This window comes from Octopus sinensis, linkage group LG28, assembly GCF_006345805.1.
Source record: "Octopus sinensis linkage group LG28, ASM634580v1, whole genome shotgun sequence".
In the NCBI taxonomy this organism is placed as follows: Eukaryota; Metazoa; Mollusca; class Cephalopoda; order Octopoda; family Octopodidae; genus Octopus; species Octopus sinensis.
The window spans coordinates 3,446,512-3,473,523 of NC_043024.1; the positions used below are offsets into that span (position 1 = coordinate 3,446,512).

General features: G+C 39.7%; 1 protein-coding gene across 1 annotated transcript; it reads right to left on the reverse strand.

The window, feature by feature from the left end:
* Nucleotides 1-6,352: 6,352 nt before the first annotated feature.
* Nucleotides 6,353-25,279, reverse strand: LOC115225590 (hemocyanin G-type, units Oda to Odg-like). Its single transcript, XM_036514583.1, has 13 exons — nucleotides 25,185-25,279; nucleotides 25,018-25,048; nucleotides 19,505-20,737; nucleotides 17,914-18,376; nucleotides 16,490-17,271; nucleotides 14,552-15,793; nucleotides 12,994-14,244; nucleotides 11,819-12,840; nucleotides 11,162-11,402; nucleotides 10,197-10,858; nucleotides 8,274-8,856; nucleotides 6,971-8,176; nucleotides 6,353-6,569 (listed from the first exon to the last, which is right to left on the reverse strand). The coding sequence occupies exons 1-13, from the start codon at nucleotides 25,233-25,235 to the stop codon at nucleotides 6,565-6,567; spliced, it is 8,772 nt and encodes a 2,923-aa protein (XP_036370476.1). The 5' UTR covers nucleotides 25,236-25,279; the 3' UTR covers nucleotides 6,353-6,564.
* Nucleotides 25,280-27,012: the final 1,733 nt, after the last annotated feature.

A 27,012-nucleotide genomic window follows, 5' to 3' on the forward strand; every position in this document is an offset into this window, starting at 1 on the left:
GAAAGAGTACAGCAGAGATCGCCCCCCCCCCTGCCGGAGCATCGTGGAGCTTTAGGTGTTTTCGCTCAATAAACACTCACAATGCCCGGTCTGGGAATCGAAACCGCGAGTCCGCTGACCTAACCACTGGGCCATTGCACCTCACACACACACACAACACACACACATACATATATATATATATATATATATATATATATATATAATATATATATATATAATATATATATATATATACTTTATTTTAAGCAGCAGAAAATTCAACAAAATCTGTTACTCTGAGTTTCTCGTTGCCGTTCATCAGACAGTTTTTGCTAGATATATATATATATATATATATATATATATATATATATATATATGTAAGAGAGGGTCCTAGCAAGACCACTGCGGTCTCTCTTTCAGAGCTTCCTCGCAACTGGCAAACTTCCAAGAAAACTGAAGGAAGGTAAAATATGCCCTATTCATAAAGGAGGTAGCAGAGCGGAGGCCAAGAACTACAGACCTATCTCTCTCACCTCACACATCAGCAAGGTCATGGAACGAATAGTCAGAAGGAAACTAATCACCTTCCTTGAAGAAAATGACTTGCTGCCTGACACCCAACATGGTTTCCGACCAGGAAGAAGCTGCTTAACTCAGCTCCTGCAGCGCTATGACTGGGTGCTGAAACGACTGCTCAACCACTCAAATGTGGAAGTCATATATCTCGACTTTGCAAAGGCCTTTGATAAAGTCGATCATGGAATGATATGTCACAAACTGCGTGATCTTGGCATAGTTGGAAAATTGGGAGAATGGCTTCATGACTTTCTGAAGAATAGAAGTCAGGTGGTAGTAGCCAATGGGGACACTTCCATTAACACGCAAATAGTGAGCGGTGTTCCGCAGGGCACTGTTTTGGGACCACTACTGTTCATAATGGCCCTCTCAGACATGCCCTCAGCCACGCAGAGAGCCACGATCACAAGTTATGCAGATGATACAAAAGTTTCACAGGCAATACAGAACCCTGAAGACACTAAGTACCTGCAATGTGAGTTGGACAAAATATACAAGTGGGCTGAAAAGAATAGCATGCAGTTCAATGCTGAAAAGTTTCAAGCTTTATGCTATCAGCATGCAAAACTGAATGCAATACCCAATGAATACACTGGACCCGGAGGGATTGCAATCCCAGAGGCACAATCAGTGCGTGACCTGGGTATTCACATGAGTGATGACGCGACCTTTCATGTACATGTTGCTAAACTGGCAATGAAATGTAGACGGCTGGCCGGATGGATTCTTAGAACCTTTAGAACAAGAGAACAAGAAACCATGATGGTCCTCTGGAAGACACTTGTCCTAAGCCACTTTGACTATTGCTCTCAGCTATGGTCACCATCCAGTGTCAAGTTGATCACAGAACTTGAGGCGATCCAACGAAGCTACACGAAGAAGATAGCCTCTGTGCAGCATATAAGCTACTGGGAAAGACTCAAGAGATTAAAGCTCTATTCCCTGGAGCGTAGGCGAAAAAGATATGCCATAATATATATCTGGAAGATCCTGGAAGGACTTGTCCCAAACTTTGGCATCGAGAGTCACACAAATGCCAGAACCGGGCGCCACTGCGTAGTACCAAGGACTCCAAATTTGCCATCAAGATATAGGACAAGATACTGTGATAGCCTGGGCTTCAGAGGCCCACAGCTCTTCAATATCCTCCCGAAGAACCTGAGGGACCTGCATGGTGTAGATGCGGATGTCTTTAAATTAGGACTGGATCTCTTCCTGTCAGGTGTCCCGGATGAACCAACTTCACGGCAGGAGGTGCAGATGAGGGCAGCTGCATCGAACTCTCTCATGCACCAAATGGCAGTTGCTAAAAAGCATTCGTGAGGTAAAATCATGTAGCAAACCAAATGGCGGTGCCCCAGCATGGCCGCAGCTCATTAGCTGAAACTGGAAAAATCAAAATCAAAATCAAATATATATACATATATAATATATATATATATCGGTTCCATTCTAGCAACGGGAAACTCAGAGTATCAGGTTTTTCTTGAATTTTCTGCTGCTTTAAATAAAGCATATTACTCTACCACTGGTATTTGATTACTCTTTTTTGCACCTTGTTTCACATTTATGTGTTTACTCCGGTATATATATATATATATATACTATATAGTGTATATTTATACACATAAGGAATCCACACTTAGGGGTATTAAATGGTAAATGTTTTTCATTTCCAAATTTATTCCTGTCGAATTTTATCTATTATTTTTCTGGTTATCTAATGTGTTGAATCTCACCCTAAGTGTGGATTCCTTATGTGTATAAATATACACTATATCGTATAACTAATATATAGTCTTCTTGACAAAATTTTTTTTTGCACGCTAGACCACTGGAAATGTAAATTTTGATTGAATATTTTAAATTTAATTAAATTCCATTTCCCTTTTGATATGATTATATATATATATATATATATATATATATAATTTTCATTGTCCTCTCGTACTTCGTATTTTTTGTTGTTTACGTTTTGTGACGTCCTGTGCCCACATATGCATATGTATGTACGTATACGTATGTATACTTGCATATATATATGCATTCAGTGGTAAGGAGCACCGAGGATTTCTTGAGGTAGGCACTCCGAATGTATTTCATCTGATGGGTAAATCCTGGTTCGCTTCATATCGAGAGGTGTGTGTGTGTGTTTGTCCTCCGCTATCACTTGACAAGCAATAATTGTGTAGTTACGTCCCCGCTATGAATGCATTGAATCTGAACACTTTTTAGAAAATGTCCAGGCAAGTACCGAAGGGTTGGGGTCCTGAGGGGCACGTGCTCCCCTCAAGAATAGAAGTGCGGCCTTCTAAATAATGTTATGATGCCCTTTTCTGCTGGAATTGTTTTCCCTTCTGACCTTGTACCCTCCTTTCGAAAAATTCCTGGGACTGCACCTGATGTTTGAGGCCCTTAGAGAAAATTTTGGTCCCCAGTTGTGGGTTGTCAATGGTATCTTTCAATCGCTCCAGGTTGATTCTTGTAAAGACTTTGTTTGGAATGGAAAGCAAGGTAATTTCTCTCCACTTTTCACATTGTGATAAATCCCCACTCTTCGGCAGCTTCACCAAAAGACCCTTCTTCCAGTCGCTTGGGATCTTCTCTGTCGTTCATACCAACTTCAGTACATTAAAGATACCATTGACAAGCAACTCAGAGATGAACAGGCAGGTTTCAGAAAGGCGAGATCATGCACGGACCAGATTGCGACGCTCAGTCATCGTGGAGCAGACAATAGAATGGCAAACGTCACTCTTTGTGTGCTTCGTCGACTTTGAAAAAGCATTTGACAGCGTAGACAAACAAACAATCTGGGACATCTTACGACACTATGAGAAGATCGTGGGCATTATCCGATTACTCCACGAGGTCATCCCTGCTGGAAGATTGTCCTCTCGTCGTGCTGGACTGGGTCACCAGGACGGCCTACGCTACCTCCGGGAAAGGTATTCAGTGCTCACTGATGAACAAGCTGGAGGACTTGGACTACGCAGATGATCTCGCGTTACTGTCACATCGCCGGCAAGACATGCAAGGTAGACCACCTGACAGAAACTTCACGGCGAGTGGGCTTGAGGATCAACCGGGAAAAGACAAAAGTGCTGCGTATCAACAACAAGCAGGAAGAGCCAATAACATTCTAGGGAGCACTTGTGGAGGACGTTAGTGAGTTTGTCTATCTTGGCAGCAAGATCAGCAAATCAGGTGGATCAGACGAGGACATCACGGCAAGAAGCAAGAAGGCTTGGCAAGCCTTCGCTATTCTTCGGCCGGTATGGAAGTCCACTTCCATCTCAACTCGAAATAAACCCCGCTTATTTAGTTCAAACGTAAAATCTGTGCTTTTGTTTGGCTCTGAAACATGGAGAGCCACCTGCAGCAACTACAAGAAGATCCAGACCTTCATCAACAAATGTCTCCGGCAGATCCTCCATCTGAAGTGGTTCGATAGGGTGTCAAACACCGACCTGTGGGAAAGGGCGAAACAGGAGCCCATACATGTTCAGATTAGACGAAGGAAATGGAGATGGATCGGGGACACACTGCGGAAAGAACCCTCGAATGTGACACGACAAGCACTTGACTGGAACCCGCAGGGGAAAAGGAAGCGAGGATGCCCGAAGCAGACATGGAAGCGGAGCATTTTGGACGAGCTCTGGACCAGAGGCCTGACATGGGAAGCAGCCAAGAAACACACCAATGACCGCAAAAAGTGGAGAACACTTGTTGAGGCCCTTTGCTCCACAAGGGGCAAAAAGGATTAAGAAGAAGAAGTTGTGGGCTGTGACCCATTTGAAGCTGACTCCTGTTACTTTATTAAATAATTTCTAATATGAGCCGAACGCCAGGTGTTTTCGAGGTAGTGACGGTGATGCTGGTGGTGTTAGTAGTGGCACTAGTGGTAGTGTTAGTGGTGTTTTTAGTGGTGGCACTGGTGGTGGAGGTGGTGTTGTTGTTAGTGGTACTGGCAATGTTGGTGGTATTCGTGGTGCTGGTGGTGTTTGTGGTGTTGGTATTGGTACTGGTGGTGATGGTGGTGGTAATGGTAGCTGAGGAGGTGGGGAGTTACAAAGTAACCCAGACGATCCCCAATACTCGACTGGTGGTACTATAGGGCGTTTTGTCCGGAGCTTTACAGTGATTTTACTAACCTATCGTCCTCAATAGATTTAATATCGATTTTTTTTTGCAGAGACAAAAGCACTAATTGGACGACGACCACCACCACCATCATCTAGGTGGAAATTGAACTCAGAACAGCAAAGGACTGGAACGGATACTGCAAAGCATCTCGTCTGCCGTTCGGACAATTCCACAACTCAACCGCTTTTGTCTGGTACTCTATTGATCGCGGAGGGATGAAAATTAAAGATGGCCTCAGCGGGAATTGAACTTCGAGTTATACGAAGGCAGCGTCGTTCGCAAATTAGCACTTAAGCGCGTGAATGGATTTATTCACACCATTTTGGGCACGACCTACCGACCCCTCACCTCATTTGTGGACTCGTAGTAGTTTGCAGACCTTTAACTGGAGACCACCGATACAGCATGTAATATATGTGGCAGATTTTGTATTGCAAATTGCATATCGGTATGTGAATTAGTAAATTGTATTTCTGTTAGAAAATACTCCTTTTCCTGTTGAATAAACATTCAGAGATATATCGTAACTAGAACATCATAATCACCATTAAAACTTTGCAATGTAATATTGGAAATAGGAGAATTTATAGCAGGAATATTGGCAGAGTATTAAATACCACCTCATTGCCTAGGAATTGAACCTGAGACGCTGTATTGAGACGAAAAGTGAGTGTAAACACCAAAAGAGGGTTTTGTCAGGAACTGATGACGTCAGCGAGGAGTTAGCCAATCAAGTCCTTGCTAGATACATTCATAACCTGTTTTTATCAGTAGCTAGATTACCGGCGAAAACAAAATAGACCCATCAGATGCATAACACATTAGAATTCCACTTGTTGGCAGCGTTGAGGATCTGCGATAAGGCGTTCATGCAACTACTGAGCAAAACAGTGATGCTCTGTATGGACAGCATGCTGAAGGACTGATCCCAGCGAGGGTGGATCATGCAACGAAATCCGAAAGTTGGTTTAGTTTGAAATGTCATTAACAACTTTGTCTTTGGCGTCTTTTCTTTCACAGACTATATATAGAAACTGTTTTTATGGTGACCAGTCAGTGATCGTAACACAGCTACAGTAGTATTCAATGACTACAGCAGTTTTCTATGATTCGTGACACACACGAACTGAGTTACTTTTTTTCATCGTCGTCATGACAGCACTTTTTTTTAATGATAAAATAAATATTTTTGTATTTAGACTTCACACAAATTATGTTCTGTCAACTAACCAAATATTATGTTACAAATTAAAGAATCCATTAACAATTAAAATTCATCGTCAATAACATACAAGAGTTGTGTTGTGTTACATGGCGATTTTAAAACTATCAATTACCACATATCACTTCCCTTCCATATCCTCGTATATCTGTACAGTTCAAGGTTGATTTTTCTTTAGAAGGGCTTTTAAGTCGAAATATTAAAATATAAATTAAAAGTACAAGTATTTTTTTTGTTTAACATATATTTCCATTTTTTAATTTCCAACTTGCTTGAGAATAAACACTGTTCTAAATAAGCATATATTTAGTTTTACTAAATGTAGGTAGTGAAAATGTAATTTTTGTGTAGGAGAGATAAAAATAACTTTATAAAGTGCAAAAACAAAAAAACAAAAAACACGACAAAAAAGCGAAAATAAAATCGAGTGTTGATGGTAGCTTTATTGATATAAAGATTATATTGGAAATGTATCTTCAATAATAATAACAAAAATAGGTTTGAGTATCGGAAATCTTTCTCGGTTTAGAGTGGTAGCTGTAAAGTTACTTATAATCGTCTGCTGCATGTTGCATCAGAGAGCGTACTTCAGTGTTTCATATAAGAAAATAGAGCAACCCATTACAAGGAGAATTTCAAGCTGGAAAAACAGAAGAAAAATAATTTAGATGACTGGAATATTAAGTGTGTTATTGGAAGGGAGTGGGGTGAGACGGTTCTTCTTTGTTGATGAACGAAATTCCAATTTAGCGTGTGAGAGTTACTATGAGATATAAAGATATGGCAAGATTAGATATTAGATGCTAACCATGTTTAGAAAAGATGGAATTAATTAAACGACATATGGTATCAGAGAATTGTTTAAGTGATCAAGTTATATTTTTTTCAACGATATATTTTATTGATGCAATTTAGAAATATTTGAAAAAGAAAGAAACCAAGATGAATAAATAAATCATTGGAAATGCACCAGAGAATAGTTACGAAAAAATAAGAATTGATTTAAAAAGAATAAAAATGGCCAAATGTAAGATAACTGACCTGCAGCTGGATGGTACATGATACTTGGTGGTGGTATCAGGCTGGGAGCCAGGGTACTTCCATCAGTAGCCTTTATAGAGACTGTTATACTGAACTGATCGTGAGCATGGAGACGGAGCTGTTCTAAAGTGCTGGTAATGTCGTATTTATACAGTCGATCAAACGCCCAGAACATCTCGTGCTTGCCGCCTAAAATGCAAAACGTGCCTGCAAATTTGCATTCTCCGTCTTTGCGACATACTTCGAATTCGACATCAGCAGATTGTCCAATGGTACGCAATAAGAAACCAGCATAGACTCGGTCTTTCTTTTTGGATTTCATTAATTCTGTTTCCAACTGTGGAATCGTCATACCATGGAAGATGAGGTTATCATAGTCATAGTGTAATTTGTGATAATCGAAAGAAGATTCTCCTGTCGAATGAGTTCTGGTTTGCTCGTTGTGGTTGGCATCGGAACTGAAAGGATTGAGAGGTTTTTTAAGTCTGTGGATTTCGCAATTGGCACTATCATACGGAAGTCCTCGATATTTCTGCAAGGCTTGCCAGATGGCCCAGATACGATCCACGTTTGAATGATGTAAGTAAAAGAGTGGATCGTATGAGGTGTAATGAAGAGTTGACATGCTGTAAGGAGAGCTGCCTCCTACCCACGAGTGAATGGCATTATGGGAGATTTCGAACTGGATTTCAAAGTCGCAGAAATTAGTTTGTTCTAGTGCAAACATCATTTGATCGTAGAAGAAATGTCGACCTTCAAATAGTTGGTGTCGCGGCGCTCTAGTCGTTATCTCATCAACTGAATCAATATGTGCGTGATGAAACGGATTGTCTGTCTCTTCAGTGATCAATGTTGGCAGATCAGTGAACGGCGTCGTCCAATCCCAGTAAGGAATACCTGTTTTGGCACCTTTCAGTTTCAAAGCGTCTTCCATTTGCTTCACAAACAATCTATGCCAGTGAGGGAATGTTACCATTCCATGTTGACAGCAAGCATATGCCGTACCGTTCGGGTATTTACAGCTAAGTGGCATGCCATGATAAGCTGCAATCTTCTGGTAACCGTTCTCAGATTTGTCAGCCATTACATCACTTAAAGCATGTCTTAAGTTGTCAATCTCTGACGGTGTCAGACTGTTAACGTTCTTCCTAACAATTGTTCCCTCGGCGTATTCCTTATGATGATGATGATGTTGGTGCACAGATCCTGTAAAAGAAAACAGAGCAAGCTATGAAGTACCGAAGAAAGATGGATCATATCTATATTTAAAGTAAAGATGAACTCATTAAAACAATTGTCTTACCTTTAGCAGGAGAATATACCAACGACGGTTTAGGCAAAGAATTCTGGTCTAAAACAGTGCCATCTATTGTTATAATTTCCATCTCCAAATGTACTTTACTGTCGTGATGGAAAAGAGATTCCATAGCGATACCTTTCTCTTTCATAACCTTTGTGATGTCCATTTTATATGTTCTATCAAAATGCCATGGCATTTCAGTTTCTCCACCCAAAATGAACACAACACCAGCTGCTGAACAACTCTTGTCGTCACATAATTTCAGGTGGACGTCGGCCGAGGTTTTGATGCCGTGGAGTAAGAAAGTGGCGAATACACGGTCTTTCTGTTTCAATTTCTGAATTTCTATTTCCAAATGTTCAGTATCCATTTCATGGAACTCGAGATTGTCGTATTTATACCCAAAACGTTTGTAATCAAACAACATACTTGGTGTGGCCAAAGCTCGCGTGGCCAAATTGGGATTTGATTCCCAGGTGAATGGTTTCATAGCCAAAGACATTTGATCAAGGGCACAGTAAGCTTTGTCGAACGGCATCTTTCTGTATTCTTGTAATTCTTGCCAAATTGCCCAAATACGGTCGACCTGAAACAAATATGATAAAACAAAGTCAAACACTTCCGGTCATTTTATTATAAAACACACAAGAGATAATACATATGAAATTACACGTATGTATGTATGTATGTATGTATGTATGTATGTATGTATGTATGTATGTATGTATGTATGTATGTATGTATGTATGTATGTACGTATGCATGTATGTATGTATATATATATGTAGGTTAACACTGGAAAGTAAGAGGTATATATACCCAACTGGTTTATTATTGTCTAATAGGGACATGATAATCTTTTCTACTCTAGGCACAAGGTTCGAAATTTGGTGGGAGACGGCAGCCAATTAGATCGACTCCAGTACGTAACTGGTACTTAATTTATCGACTCCGAAAGGATGAAAGCAAAGTCGACCTCGGCGGAATTTGAACTCAGAACGTAAAGACAGACGAAATACCTATTTCTTTACTACCCACAAGGGGCTAAACACAGAGAGGACAAACAAGGACAGACAAACAAATTAAATCGATTATATCGACCCCAATGCGTAACTGGTACTTATTTAATCGACCCCGAAAGGATGAAAGGCAAAGTCGACTTCGGCGGAATTTGAACTCATAACGTAAAGACAGACGAAATACCGCAAAGCGTTTCGCCCGGCGTGCTAACGTTTCTGCCAGCTCGCCGCCTTGGGGACACGATAATGAAACCAAATTGCATTTTAAATGAACGCCGTATAGAATGACAGTTCTTTATCTGAGAGAAAAGAATTGGAATGTAAAAAAAACCTCATTGATTCCTATTTAAACGTTCAGTTCCAGTAAAGTGTGTAAGATGTTGAAGAATTCATGTCCCTCACAGAACGACAGCAACAACTATAACAAGAGGAATATTTTCTATTACGGGCACAAGACCGTTTCGTGGCAAGTGGAGTAGTTGGGTACATCGACCCCAGTGTTTCACTGGTACTTATATTATCGACCTCCGAAAATATGAACGGCAAAATCAACTCCGGTAGAATTTGAACTGAGAACACGAGGACGGACGAAATGGGGCTAAGCTCGCTGCCTGAATAATAATAATAATAATAATAATAATAATAATAATAATAATAATAATGGTTTCAAACTTTGGCACAAGGCCAGCAATTTCGGAGCTGATAATACCGACCCCAGTTCTCTTCTGATATGAGCACAAGGCCTTATATTGTCATGAAAAAGGGCTAGGCGACTACATCAGATCCAAAGTTTGACTGGTACTATTTTATCGACCCCGAAGTGATGAGAGACAAAGTCGACCACACTGGCATTTGAACTCAACTCAGAGCGTAAGTAAAGAAGAAATATCAATGAAGCTTCACTTACCATAGAATGGTGGATGTAAAATATAGGGTCGAAAGAGCTGTATACCAAACTGGACATGGCATATTTCTGGTGACCACCCAAGAGATAATGAATAGAATTGTGAACGACTTCGAATTGGACTTCAAAATCGCAGAAATCTTCCTGTTCCAGCATTAGTAGAACTTGATCGTACAGCAAAGACGTTTCACCTCCCTTTGCCAGTTCAAATAATTCCTGTTGAACATCACGTACAGTGTATGTATCTTCTGATTTGATGTAACCCCTGAGGAAAGGGTTCTCAATCACAACATCATTCCAAGCGTCATAGTAATCAGACCTGGACAAAACACTTGGTAACTTTTCAGAATGCGTTGTCCAATCCCAGTAAGGAATTGCAACATTGGAACCATGTCTTCGTAGAGCCTCTTCGAATTGCAGTGCATAGATACGATGCCAATGAGGGAAAGTTGCCATACCATGTTGGCAACAGGCGTATTTCGCGTTCTCTGGATCTGGACACATTGTAGAACCGTGATAACTTGCGACAGTCTGGAATCCGAAATTGCTCTCATCTTCCTTCATACGTGTTAAAGCAGACATGATATTTTGGACATCTCGTTCTTCTAAGGAGTTGATGTTTTTGCGAATTCTGTTGTGTGGAATAAATCTTTGTTTCTCTAGTCCTGTTTAGAAGGAAAGGCGAGATAACATTTAGACAAGAGAATCTAGAAATGATACGACAGATCAAAGAGAGAAGAAAATGGAGAGAGGGAGGGAGAGAGAGAGAGAGAGAGAGAGAGAGAGAAAGAGAAATTGATAAATAGATTGATAGATAGATAGACAGATAGATAGACAGACAGACAGACAGATAGATAGATAGATAGATAGATAGATAGATAGATAGATAGATAGATAGATAGATAGATAGATAGATAGATAGATAGATAGTGGAAGGAGAATAATAAAGGGAAATGAGAACGACTTACTCATTGCAGGAATACGAATAATGGTTGCCTGTGGGATTAAGTCTGATGGTAAATCAGTTCCATTAGCTGTCTTGATATGGTGATGGATGTGGAAATGAGAATCGAATTTCAATCCCATATCATGAAGAATATCGGTAATTTCCATCACATAAAGACGATCAAAAGCCCATGACATCTCCGCGCTTCCACCCAAAATGGAGAAATGGCTGCCGTCGTGACACGAATTCTTTTTATCACAAACCTGAAAGAAAGAAATTGATTTTGGGTTATTTTTACGGAAAGGAATGGCGGAGAGTGTTAGTGATGAGAAAGTAAACCTAAGTGCAGAGACGAAAATCTGGTTAGTGTGTGTATGCATGCGTTTATGTTAGTGTGTGTTAATGTGTTTGTATTACTGTTTCTCAGTGAGTGTACGGTAAGATGTGTTTATGCTTTTTGTCTTCACGTATATGTTGCGTCCGACGTGTGTATGTGTGCGCGTATATGTCTGTCTGTGTGTATACGTGTAGTTGATGTGTAGATGTGTGTGTGCGTGCGTGTGTGTGTGTGTGTGTGTGTGTGTGTTGTGTGTGTGTGTGTGTGTGTGATGAATAATGCATTTTCGATATTAACCCAAGTGCTGTGTCGTTCAGGTTTGCAAAGGCGGCGTAAACTTACCTGGAAAGTAGCATAGGCCGACTGACCGATTCCTTTCAATAAGAACCCTGCGAACATTCGTTCTCTTTGCTTCTGAGTCCTGATGTAAGCTTCCAGTTGTGCAACCGACATGCCATTCATTTCCAGCATATCGTATTCATAGTGGAAATGTTCTTTGTACTTGAAGACGGCTGAGGGCGTAGAGTATTTATAGGTGTGAGGGTTCAAATTGTAGGGAGGACCGAACGAGAAAGGTTTCAGTGGCTTCGACATCATTTCAATAGCACAGTTGGATTCGTAAGCCGGAAGACCTCTTAACTTCTGAAGTTCCTGCCAAATAACCCACAGGCGGTCGACGTTGGCGTGATGGGAGTAAAAAGCTGGGTCATAAGCAGCGTAATGTAGGTGGTTCATCGAGTACATTTCTTTACCACCCAGCCAAGAATGGATAGCATTATGAACGACCTCGAATTGAATTTCAAACTCGCAATAATCCGTTTGTTCTAAAGCCAAAATAATGTTATTGAACAACCAAGTTTGTTTTCCCAATTCGGGTTTTTCAAACATATGTGGGCTGATATCACGGTGGGTCATAGTCTCTTTGCTGATATATGATATGTGACCGTGGTTAAAAGGGTTGAACATTTCGATACCTGTGTATGGGTTGACGTATTTCTCTAAGGCGAGGAAGCTGGGTATTTCTGACATTGGATAAGTCCAGTCCCAGTAGGGAACACCGACTTTGGCGCCGTGTCTTTGCAAAGCTTGCTCGAACTGAACGACAAACAGACGGTGCCATTGAGGGAAAGTGGCCATACCGTGGAGGCAACAGGCGTAGCGATGTTTCGCTGTTGGGTTCGGACACATCGGTGGAAGAGCGTGGAAAGTTGCTATGCTTTCGAAACCGTCTGAAGACTTGTCCTTTTGCATTCGTTTTAAAGCGTGCATAAGAGAATCGATTTCCTCAAGAGATAAACGATTTATATTCTTTCTTATAAGGTTTGCTCGTACCAATTTCTTCTCGTCGCTCTCGGAATGGGCACCTGCAAAACGACAATAAATCTTACATCAATTCAAGAAATAAGCAAGCATTTTACAAAAACAATAATTTTTTTAAAATATGTAAATTAAAAGAAGGAAATCTCCAAGCATAGGAACATGAAAATATATTGGATGTGATAGAAAGTTTATCTTACCATGTTTCGGAACAAATATAATGGTTGGTTCTGGAAATATTTTCTTTTCTATCTTCGATCCATTTACAGCTCTAACTTCTGTTGAAATACGGAAGTGACTATTGTGGTTGAGCCCTAATTTCATTAGTGAATCAGTGATCTCGTAACGGAAGAGGTGAGTGAATCTCCATGGCATTTCCGATTCTCCTCCCAAGATGGAAAACACTCCGGCGTAGTTGGCACAGTTCTCTTGGTTCCGGCCAGTCGGAGCACATATGTAAATTCTAACATCGGCAGAAGCTTTCACCCCGTGCAACAAGAATGCTGCAAAAACACGATCTTGTTGGTGTCTGTTGTGTTGCAAGAGATTTTCCAGTTGAATAACAGTGAGACCGTTGAAAGCGAGTGAGTCGTATTTGTAATGAAGCACATTCTGATAGTCGAACACATCGTTTGCTCTGCTATGAGTGAAGGTCAAAAGATTGGAGTTTGCAGTTTTGTTGCTGAAAGGACGCATTGGTTGGTTGAGCAGTCCAAGAGCACAGTTGGCACTGTTATAGGGTAATTTACGGTAGCGTTGCAGTTCCTGCCAAATGGCCCAGAGACGATCCATGTTGCTATGATGAAGGAAGAAAACGGGGTCGTAGGCTGCATAATCAAGTGACGACATGGAATGAGGATCTCGACCACCAAGCCAAGAGTGGAGACTGTTATGAAGGACTTCTAAGTGAGTGGCAAATTCACAAAAGTCTGTTTGTTCAAAGGCGAACAGTGCATGTTCATAAAAATAGCTGTTTCCGAAGAGATTCGGTTGAGGGTCACGGTCAGTTTCTGTGTTTTCAAATGATATCTTTCCATTGAAGAAAGGATTGGACTCAATGTGAAGAGTGCGTGAATTATAGAACGTAGCTTCGTTGATAAGTTTCGGTAATTCGTCGAAAGACTTCAGCCAATCCCAGTACGGAACGGCAACTGAAGAACCTCTAGCCAACAGTTCATGCTCAACAGACACCGTATATAAACGATGCCAATGAAGGAAGTTGGGCATACCGTGCAAACAACACGTGTACACTTTGCTACCGTCTTCGTTCGGACATTTAGCAGGAAGTCCGTGGAAAGCTGCTATTCTTTCATATGTACCATCCATCTTGATCTGTTTGAAAGCATTTCTCAGAGATTCAATTTCACCGACATCCAAATCTTCCAAATTCTTCCTGATTCGATTAGCACTCGTCACAGGTTCGATCCAGGCACGGTCTTCGCCATAATGACCTACGAAAAACGAAAAACGAAAAGAAAGTAAAAATACAGAAATGTCATTTAATCAAAGCTTCGACGATAGTGTTTGTAGAGCCATCTAAAATATTTTCAGACCAATTGAATTATGAACCATTCTGTGTGTAGGGAGGAGTGTGGCTAATATGACATTAAATATTCGGTTATGTAATTATGGAATGAAAGTAATTTCGGGTTTAATTTTTCAAAGGAATTTGTAAAATTGAGAAGATAAAAATGGATTCAATTTTAATGCGGCGATGGAATTATTATTGAATGTAATTAAATGTAAGCTTTAACTTGCCTAATCCAGGTTCAAATATGACTGCAGGTTCTAAACCAAGACTTGTCACTTCAGCACCACTCATGTCTTTCAGTGTATATTCAATGTGGTAGAGATCGTTGTAATGGAGGTGCAGGTGTTCCATTTGTCTAGTAATGTCGGCTTTGTACACTCTGTCGAACTTCCATGGCATTTCGTTCTCGCTACCCAATACGTAGAATTCACCAGCTTTATTTCGGTCAGTACTTCCATGCAATCGGATGTAATACTCAACGAGAAGGGACTGTTTGTGACCCTCCAGTAAGAAAGTAACGAAAATACGATCCTTAGCTCGACGTTTGTTAATCTCTGTCTGTAATTGCGGGATGGACATGCCACTGACGTCAAGTGAGTCGTATTCGTAGTGGAAGCTTTTCGTGTAGTCGAACGCATCGAAAGGAACGGAATGTTCACGGGTTTGCGAGTCAACGTTGATGTCGCTTGACAAACTGAAAGGAGACATCGGTTGACGAAGAAGCTCGATTGCACAGTTGGCAGAGTTGTATGCATTTCCTCGATGTTTCTGTAAAGCTTGCCAGATGGCCCAGATTCTATCGACGTTTGAGTGGTGCAGTAAGAAGATTGGGTCGTAAGCAGTGAACTCGAGAGAGGACATTGAATAGGGCTCAGTACCTCCAACCAAAGCATGGATATGGTTATGTGCAATTTCAAACTGTACTTCGAACGAACAAAAGTCTTCCTGTTCAAGAGCGTAGATTACTTCATTGGTCAAAGAAGTAAATTCACCGAATTTCGGTTGGAGGAAAAGGTCAGCTGAAGGAGCACGAGATGTAGTCTTTCCTATATGGTCGATCGAACCACTGAAGAATGGGTTGACGTGAGTTTCGCCATTCATATCGGTATATTGTTCTTCAGCTACAAGGTTCGGAAGTGCGCTGATCGGATTCAGCCAATCCCAGTAAGGAATTCCACCGTCATAACCGTTTCGTCGTAAACCATTTTCGAAGTTCAATGTAAGTAATCTGTGCCAGTGTGGGAACGTGGCCATTCCATGGTGACAACAAGCATATTTATGTTCGGCGTCAGGACTGGGACACCATTCTGTAGAACCGTGGAAGGCAGCCACTTGTTGATAGCCATTCGCTGTTTTATCTGCTTCGTATTTTTCCAGGGCTTCTCGCAGAGCTGCCATCTGGCTCGCTGTTAGAGTAGACACTTCTTTTCTTGTACGGAAGTTTTCGTCAAATTTAACGTCTGTTTCAACTGGAATACAAGACGATACACAAACAAAATTAGGTTTAGCTCATATTCTATACATCAATGCTGATTGACAGATCAACACTAGAAACTAGAATTGGGAGACCATTATATAACAGAACGCATATTGAAGTTAAGTGACATCTCACAAACCATGTAACCGAAAATATCTCCGAAATCTAAAGATTTATAAAATAATTTTTTAATTATTTAAAAATGGAATTTAAAAAAAAAAACGATAGTACAATATAAAAATTTGGTGATTCGCTATAAACATCCCACCGAAAAGTTATTATTCAGTATCTAAAAAAAAATTCTTTGAACTTTAATGTTTTGAACACAATTGTAATTTTTTAAAACTAGCAATTATAAATGTAGATAAAGATATATATTGTTTTTAAATCTCGAAATTAGTTATAAAGATAGCCTTTAAAGTATATTAAATTAAATTCAAACTATATTCCAACGTATAGTTTGAAATAAAACGTTAGACTTTTTTTCAGAAGTCCGAGGATAGTCCTTGAAAAGACTGCATGTAGCCGTTCGGCCTCAGCTTTTGTTCTTTTTACTTCTGCTATAGACTGACGAAACTAATGACATTCAATAACTTGAATGACTAAAACAACCACTTTTGATATTCCATATTATGAGAATTTAAGAAGGGAAAATTCAAGCAAGATAAAAAGAAAGAATTTTCATTACCTTTGCCGGGTTCGAATATGACAATCGGTTGTGAAATAATGGTCGATGGTAAAGCAGTTCCATTGACATCTTTGATATCGACACGGAGAGTGAAATCGCCAAATGGATCAACACCCAAAGCTTTGAGGGAATCTGTAATTTCTTGTCTGAATAATCGATCAAATCTCCATGGCATTTCCTTGGTGCCACCAAGAATAGAAATTGGTGAAGCTAGATATTCGTTACCAGCTGCCACAACATAAAGATCGATATTTGCCGATGTTTTAATACCCCCGAAGAGGAAACCGGCGAATACCCGGTCATGGGTTTTCTTTTCATCGATGTGTTTCTGCAGTTCTCGAATTGACATGCCGCCAAACGACAGGCTATCAAACGTATAGCCAAGGTTGGCTTGGTAGTCGTACACATCGGTGGGTATTGCATGTGCTCTGGTGTGTTCGTTATTGTTGAAGGGAGACTCAAAAGCGAATGGTTTGAGAGGTCGATGCACTTCGGAATTGGCACAATATGCTTTATATGGTTTTCTTCTGTGTATTTGCAGTGCTTGCCATATGGCCCATAACCTGTCCACTTGGGCGTGATGTAACCAGAAGAGAGGATCGAACGAAGTATAATGCAGTGACGACATGGAGTAGGCCTCTTTGCCACCAATCCAAGCATGAACAAAATTGTGTGTAACCTCGAACTGAACTTCGAAGTCACAGTATTCATCTTGTTCGTAGGCCAATAACAAACCGTCGTATAGTGGACAATGGTCACCTTTGGCTGGTTGGATCAGCAATCTACATAAAACAAAACAAGCCTCAATTATATCTTCACACACAAAAAAAAAAAAATTCACTAATATAAATTTTAGCCGATGCATGCTTATTAATAAATTCAAATTAATTAATATTTATTGAATATAAATTTTACTAATTGTTTTTCGTCTCCCCATATCCTCCTTCACTTCTTCTCGAACATGCTGTGGTAAAATTTTACAGAAAATTTCATGTAATTTCATGTATATACCATCGATAATCAATCAATCAATATAGTCTAACTATGACCTTTGAAAGACAATCAACAATTAGCCATTGCTCTGTTTGCTTCCGGTATATTCTGAATTTCCTAATGGCGTCTCTATGACAATCCACGCAACATACCCGACTGTATTAGCATTATTCTCTCTCTTTCTCTCTCTCTCTCTTTCGTGCGCACGTGTGTGCATAGTCTGGGTTTGAAACCTGAACAGTCGTTTCGAAAGTAATCCTCTAGTACTCTCAAATACTTTGATACCAACAAGAGCTATCATTCGACAAATGTCAAAAAGTGTGCAAGATGGAATAACGGTAATAATAACGAGGAAATGAAGAGCTGTTCTATGAAATGAAGAGCTGTTTCCAATCAATAAAAAAAATCGATAAAGGGCCAGAGTTACAAACCTTGGATCAACATCGCGTGTAGTGTAGACCCCGGAATGGAGGAAGTCGATGGAGGCACGGAAGAAAGGATTCGGTTTACTTTCCAATGTGAAAGGATCTTGATATGTTTCTTCAGCAACCAAAGAGGGCAGATGGGTGATGGGTTTTGACCAATCCCAATATGGCACACCAACTGTAGATCCTCTGTCAGCGAGGGCGTCCTCAAGCTGCATGATTACAAGCCGGTGCCAGTGAGGAAATGTAGCCATTCCATGTTCACAGCAAGCAATACGATTTGGAGCATCTGGTCGCGGGCATTTGGCAGGAAGACCGTGGAATTCTGCCAGAGCTTGGTAACCATTAATGGATTTATCCAACATAAAACGTTCCATGGCAATTCTTACTCCATATTCTTCTTCCTTAGTGAGGACACTGACATCTTTACGTATTTTGACATCAGCTTTATCAACTTTGATCATCTCAGCTGAAATTGGAGAAGAGAGACACGTCAAATAGGCGTTAATTTTGAAATAATTCATTTCAATTCAAAACTATTGTCTAAAATATTTCGACATTACATTTGCAGGGAGAACCTCCTTGCGCTCTTCCCCAGAAATTATAATTTCCTGAATTATGTATCCTTTATCTTTTGTTGTTAATTTTTGACTATATTTAGTAAATTTTCAGCGGCCATGCTTGAGCAGTGATTGGAGGGTTTTAGTCGATTAAAATCGATCCCTGTACATATTTTAAAATCTTGTATTTATTTGCCGAACCTTTTCCTCGTGGCATATTTATGATTCTATTTTCTTTAATTAATTATCAATAGAATATTATTATCATCATTACCATCATCATCATCATCATTTTCCCGATCTCATAATTATATTAGCTTCAGTTTGAAGAAATATTTATAAGAAGTGGTAGGCCTAAAACGTGGATGTTACGAACTAACTATATGTTGTAGACAAAACACGGATAACCGTGTTAACACAACAATTTGCTGCTTGGCTGACTTTAGCAACAGCTTAGCCTCTGGTGAGGATTCTTTCAAGAAGTCTGCTTACCTTGTTGCCTAAATTTTCACTACCGTTCACGCTTGATGTAATGAAGACCTTCAAATCACATCAGCTCGCGGATTTTACAGCCTTCCCCTACTTATAAATAACCATAGATCGTATTCGGCGACGCAGAGAGCTTAATTAATATTACTATATCTACAATTAACCAGATTAGTAATGAAATCAGATAAATCTCAATTACAATGTGAACTTCATTTTACAAAAAAAAAAAAAAAACTTTATCTGCGGAATAAATCTTAAATGTTCCTGTTGTGAAGACATCTTCAGATTTTACTTTCGATCAAATGATGCTGTTGTTTAGCCCTGTTTATGTAGACTTACGAACAAAGCCATTACAACTGCGAACAATCCATATATTTGTGTATATGGAAGTACATTTAGTAATGTATTCCGTCTTATTTAGATTGTAATTTGAGGAAGATTTAGTTGCTATTTCTTGATAGCCGTCTGATCGAATGATTTAGTGACTTGTGTTATTTACCGGTGTTTAAAACGAAGTTTCTGTCGAAATATGTTTGAATGGTACTTACGGTCGTGATGTCCAACTTCCGGTATGTAGGTAACAATTGGTTTCGGAATAATATCACTAGGCAGATGACTTCCGTTGATGGCAGTTACTTCGGCTTTCAGATAATAGTTTCCATCCAATTCCAATCCTAACGACTTGACAGTATCGGTGATGTCATGAAGATAAGGATAACCGAAATCCCATGGCATTTCTCTTTTACCACCAAGGATGAAGAATTCTCCAGCGTCGTGATGGCAGTCATCACTTTTTCTTGAATCTTTGCTCGGGATACACACCGAGATATGGACATTAGCAGATGTCTTGATGCCGCCCAGTCGGAAGTTGGCGAAAGATCTCGGATGAGATTGACGTTCCTTTAATAAGCTGTCTAATTCGGAAATGCTCATTCCATTCAATGTGAGATCGTCGTAATTATATTCCAAATGATCGGCAGTAAATATATCGGCTGCCTTAGCGTTGTTCTTGGTCAGTTCGATCGGGTTAGAATCTCGTCCGAACGGTTCCATGGGAGTATGCAACAGGTTCAAACCGCAGTTAATTTTGCTATCGTGACCTCGATGTTTCTGAAGCGCTTGCCATATAGTAAACAGACGCTCAACGTTGGAATGATGCAAAAAGAAGAGTGGGTCGTATGAGGTGTACTCCAGACTAGACATAGAATAAGTATATCTGCCGCCAACTAAGAAGTGCACTGGATTGTGAGCTACCTCGAATTGAACTTCAAATCGACAATATTCTTCCTGTTCAAAAGCCATCAAGATGTTCTCCAGTAAGCTGTTTTTCTTTCCATGTGAAGCGTCGAAAAGATGGTCATCAACTGCTCTTGCAGTGGATTTCTTCTCAAAAGCAATGGCACCCGAATAAAAGACATTTTTCTTTGCTTTCTCGCCGCTGGGGTCAATAAACAACGGATGCTGCACCAGTGCCGGCAGTTCGGACATCGGCTGTGTCCAGTCCCAATAGGGGACGCCATGAGTTGACCCATGACTTGCCATAGCCTGTTCGAATTGTACAAGGTACAGCCTGTGCCACAAAGGAAACGTAGGCATACCATGCAGGCAACATACCACTGTGCTACCATCGGCAGCTTTGCAGTCGGCCGGTTCTCCGTGATAGGCTGAAATAGCCTGGAAGCCAGTTGGACCTTCGTCCTTTTGCATAGAATATAAGGCCACTTGTAGACTGACAACTTCATCCTGGGTCAAGCTGTCGACATTTTTGCGGACGAATTTACCTGAAGGAAAGACAGAAAAATAATGATTATAAGAAAACCATACAAGAAGAATAAAAACAAAACATAAAGGAAACGAAACGGAAAACATAGGACAGTTAATATTTTACCCTATTTAGGGCGGGGAGCTGGCAGAAGCGTTAACACACTGTGCGAAATGCTTAGCGGTATTTCGTTTGCCGCTACTGTCTGAGTTCAAATTACGCCGAGGTCGACTTTGCCTATCATCCTTTTGGGGTCGATTAAATAAGTACCAGTTACGCTCTGGGATGGATGTAATCGACTTAATCCATTTGTCTGTCGTTGTTTGTTCCACTATGTTTATCCCCACCCCCACCCGTGAGCAATAAAAAATGAATTTTTTACTCTGGTGGTTTTACTTCTTAACTTTTTTTCTCTTTCTAAGCGTCAGTCTAAGAATATCAACTGCAAAGTTTCCTTACACTTTTATAATTGTTTTGTATTTGCTTTTGATTTTGTCATTTGATTTGCTTTAAATATAGAGATTTTTATGCTTGTATGCATATGTATGTATGTATGTATGTATGTATGTATGTATGTATGTATGTATGTATGTATGTATGTATGTATGTATGTATGTATGTATGTATGTATGTACGTACGTATATATATTATATAGATATGTATATACCCAGTAAGGAAGGCAGTGCTCATGATTCTTTACAAGGCTTCCGAGAGTGATAAGAGGGAGGAAGGAAAACACCCTGAAGGATTGTGACATTGTGGACAACGCTAAAGATCCTCAAAGGTCCGGGTGGGTGGTGGTGTTGACCTGGACGACGAGTTCAGTCTAGTACCCACCAAGTCATAGTAATATTTGAACTCACAGCGCAAAAAGTGTAACAAATACCGCAAGGCATCTGATACAGTGTTCTTACAGAACCGCTAATCTCCTTGGGATGCTACTTATGTTTTCGGCCTTGAAAGGATGAATGTAAAGTTGACATTAGCAGGAATTGAACTCAGAACGTAAAGAGCTTGAAGTATCTGACATCTGGCTCGAAGTTTTTCATCTGATAACTTTCAAAACCAGGACAGCAGCTGTCAAGATCGAATGCGAGAGGACTTTCAACTCCTGTGTGTTCAAAGAACAACCAACGAATTTGTGTAATTTGAAGGAAATTTAGCGATCTCTAGCAAGTCGAATGTCCAAGTCGAGACTCCTATTTGGAGAGGACTATCTCGTTAATATATCTTGCGTTGAAACTTATGGCTGTTGACGGCATAAAGATATAAACATCTTGTGGCATCGTAATATCACAGAGAAAATGTATGAGCTCATAACATAAATGATATATGTATGTATGCGTGTGTACATGTATGTATGTATGTATGTATGCATCTATACATATGTACATACGTACATATATATGTGTGTGTGTGTGTGTGTGTGTGTGTGTGTGTCTTTGTGTGTCTATAAATGTATGTATATATAAATACGGAAGCATGTAGCTTAGTGGTTAGGGTGTTGGACTCATGATCGTAAGATTGTGGTTTCGATTCTTGGACCGGGTGATAAGTTGTGTTCTTGATCAAAACATTTCATTTCACATCGCCCCAGTCCACTCAAATTGCAAAAGTGAGTAATCCTGCGACAGGCCGGCATCTCGTTCAGGTGCGAAATATATGCGCCATGGAAACCAGAAAACCGGAACTTATGAGCCTGGCATGGCTCGAGGAAGAAATATTTATTTTTTATTTTTATATATAAATATATGTGTATATATATAAATGGATGCATGTATGTGTAAATGTATGCATGTATGTATACATGTATAAATATTTGTAATCTTTATTATCATTATTGTTATTCTGGTTTGGTTAAGGTTCGGTCTTATTTCTAGTAATTTCTATTTCCATTCGTCTTATCGAGTAGAATCTGGTTCCTTACAAAGACACGAAACTCCATCTATGTTTGATTTTGCATCACAACAGCGGGGTAAAGTTGGATGTTAAACTTTATTAAAGTCTTGCAGTGTTTTACTCTTCTCGTTACAACTTATCTCTTATTATAAAAGGCAGATTTTATCTGCCTCCCTTTGTAACTTATAGAAATCTACAATATAGGATTTCTTCAATTACAATTTACCTAGCATTTTTAAGAGTAGAATGCATCGGGTCATGCCAGGTCCAGTTTTTAAAATTTAAACTCCAATTAAGCAAAATTTACAGAAAACTCACATTCTGGTGTGTATGTCAAATGCTTTTCTTAATGTGGTTTACACCACACGCGCACACACAGTGTGCAACGAATAAAATGAAAGTAAATAGCGACAGAGTGATTTGAGGAAGACTAAACTGAAAGTATTTAAACCACTACTCAAAAAATAAAAAAACACAGCAAACAGAAACAAATAAATACATAACGATTTACTCTTCACACAATTTCTTCAATTAGAGTTTACCTAAGATTTTTCAAAGTACTCCATTCGGTCATGCCATAATATATTTCTTTCAATTTCACCCCCAATTAAGACAAAATTCGAGAAAACTCAATATTTTAACATTTCACTCCGAAAGCATTGATGTACATGTGTGCGTGCGTGAGTGTGTGTGTGTGTGTTTGATGGGTTGTGCGACACAGAAAGTGTGGTGTGTAAGTGAAGTGCTTTTGTTAGTGTGTGTAAAGAGACAGACAGAGTGAAAGACAGAAATAACTGAACTTTTTTTATTCACTTTTTGTAGTGAGTGACTGAGAGAGAAAAGAGAGAGAGAGGTTATGTATGTATATATGTATGTATGGCTTCAGTGACACACACACACACAAAAACACATACCTACGTACACCTAAAGCACGCACACACACACACACAAGCGGAGCGCGAACTTCAAAATTTTGGTAGTATTAATTTGCGAGCGTACTTCTAAGCGCGCGTAATTGAAAGTTTTCACTATGATATCATCACGTGCGAAAAAATTCGAAGGGTTTTGAACAATTGAGATACAGATGTCACGCCTGTATTGAAACCATTGCTAAGCTGCCGTAATTGCTTAATTAAGACTTTGTTTAAATTGAAAGGGGCAAATATGTGACGAGGTTGAAAAAAAATACCCCAGAAAAAAAAATGTACTGCTGGTATTTATATAATTCACTACTATTTTGCTACAATGTCATGAAAAAGAAAAAATTTAGGTATGTAAATCGAATTCGCCACCCCCTTTTCCCCGTTCGCGTCTGTGTAAAAACAATTATTATTTAAGTTTTAAAAATTATTTACTTTGTTCAAAAAATATTAATATTAATTAATTTTCCAGAATTATTTAATTTTATTCTGTAAAATAGTAATTAATTCATTTATCTGTAAATCCGCGAGGTTGTTACTCAGGCACCTAGAATGGTAACCTTCAACTAACACTATCTCCTCCGAGACCCTGCGGCGCAAGTTGACCAAAATTGAGAGTATGGTAGAAGAAGGGTTGCTCTTCCTTCCGTAGAACATAAAATTCAAATCGGACCATGTTAACACCAAAAATTATTTACATCAAAAAGATGCTTTTTTCTATGAAAATCCCTATTTTTTACGATTTTTTCACTGCTGTGTCGCCACTTTTCGGTGTATTTCGACCAGAAAAATGTTCACAAAATTTTTACTTTTCAAAATTACAATTCCAGCGGGTCGAAACAAACCCGAGCAACGCCGGGTGATACTGCTAGTATTTACTAAGAGATCAAGAGAGAGTTAGGTAGTCTTTTTCTTTATATGAAAAGCATCGCGTTTCGAGATTGCCACATGAATACATGTATTATATGCTATTATTTAGTTTTATCTCAAGATTTCTTGCCAATGGAGAAAGAACCGTCTTTGGAATTTCATTAACATCATAGATGCTTTGGTCTTTGTGTGCAAGTCTTTGTGCATCAGTACATGTGCAGATTTGTATGTTGTGCTTTATGCATGTGTATTCATATGCATAGTTACATGTCTAGACACATGCATATGTATGCATATGCTAAACTTCTGGAAAGTTTTACGTATTTTGACAATTCTCTTGATGGCTTGGAGTTGCTGTCTTTTAATTAGCTTTCTCCTTTCTGGTTTTGAGAAGCCTAATTTCTCCAGATCGGTACTGCTCCGATGATGTATGTATGTATGTATGTATGTATGGATGGATGGATGGACGGATGGACGGATGGACGGACGGGTGTATCATTGGATGGATGAAGCAGTGACTGGATACATCCATCCATTGCTCGTGTATGAGTGTGTTTGTGTTTGTGTTGTATGTTTGTAATGGAAAGTATATTGGAACGACAAACTCACCGTTTGTAATTACTGGTACAAATATGGAGATCTGTGGGGAAAGAAACAACAATAATCAATGAATGAAACATAGAGAGAAAGAAATTAACTTAAAATGCAATTAATTATAATTTAAAACGGACTAATAAACGATAGAATTAGAATGGAAATGAGAGAAATATTCTTACGATACAAAGAATAGTCGCGCCAAGCAACCATGGGCTGCGTGTGGGTGCCATGTTGTTGAGAAGAACAGCTTGGCCCTCTGAAGGAAAGACCACACTGTGGAATGGATGTCTGCAGAGAAGTATATATAGCGGTGAGGTTATGGAGAGAATCTGTACATTTTGACAATCTGATCTGAACACGTGAAGCAGAGGTCTAGAAAATAGCGTAAACACGACACAGGTCAGAAGTTCATTAAACATTTGCTGGAATCTGTGGGGTTTTTTGTTGTTGTTGTATTTGTTTGTTTGTTGTTGTTTTTGGTTTGTTTACGCTGAACAAAAATAAAATAAAACGAAAATAAATAATTAAAACATCTTATAAAACAATAAAAAAAATCAATAAACGAAATTTAGTGAAATTTGATTTTTTTTGCTTTGAAAGAAACTGTGACTACATCACCTTACTCTTTGTGTATGAGTGTGTGTATGCGCGCGCGCGCATACATGCAAACATATTCATACACATTCTCACGTTCATACACACACACATCCATGCACACATACATTCATACTCTTATATTTCCATACATGCGAGCGCGCACTCTCTCTCTCTTACTTTCTCTCTTTCTCTCTCCCAATCTCTCACACCCACATACACAGTAATCTATCGTAGGTCGAAGATTCATCCATTCAACCCACGCATAATGATATGTTTTATTCTTCTTTGTATTATTTTCTTTGTCACGTAACTCATATCAGATTTTGGTTTTTCTCTTTTTCTTTTCCTTTATGTATTCCGCAAAGCTGGGGCTCTGATCACTCGACTTAGATCAACCGAAAGCTTTCGATAGGGTCGACTACCACTACTTGGCAGCTGTCCTCGCAAAAGCTGGTTTTGGTCCCTTCTCTGGGGATAGGATTGTCGTAATGTACGGCGACATTCGTTAAATGTTTAAGGTAAATGGCCACCAATAGAAATCCTTCAGTATCAAGCACTCGGCCCATCAAGATTGTCTCCTCTTGTCTCTTCTGTATTCTTGGGCCACTATGGCAGAAATTGGAGACATTAGGACATCCGTATCAGTAGATGTGGACGGCATCAGCGTTATAGCATCGGACATCAAGGACATTGAAGTGATCGGCTCCGTTTTAAGGAACTACGAGGGGGTGACAGGAGCCAAATTCAACCAAGACGTCAGTGGGGCTACAGCTGGGCACTTGGAGAGGCAGGTTCATCCCGGTCGTCAATGGTGTGGAGCGATGAACAGACGGCCCGATTAAATTGCTCGAGGTCTAATTTGGTCTAGACCTTCAGGTGGAGAACTGAGACAGGTGACGTGTAGCGTGGTTAGTTACACAAGAAATGGGCCAAGAGGAAGTTATCCCTGAAAAATGTGGCTGAGGTGACAAACACTTACACACCTCCGTCTTCTGCTACCGTTTGACCGAAGTGTTTGTCCCAGTTCATGTCTGACCGAAACGTCTATTCTTCCACGTTTAATAAAGGACGTGTTCCACTTACAATCAACACCCTGTGTGGAGAGAGCTGGACATGCCGTGGATGATGAAACGTCGGCATGTACAGAGGTTGCGACAGCAATTCCCTTGAAAGTAAACAGGTGTGGTCACCGTTTGTCAAGTGCGTTCTCCCACAAATCTTCTCCTTGAAAGAATTGCTGTCTTGGGTCAAGCAAAGACCGAGACTGGATGATTGGCACCTGGAATGTCGTCAAGTACTCATAAGCCTCTACCAGTCGGGTAATGTGGCGGGTGTTCTACAGGGTATTAGTGACATGCAAAAAAAAAGAGGTCCATGGGGTAACTCTGATTATCGATGAGAATCAACTGG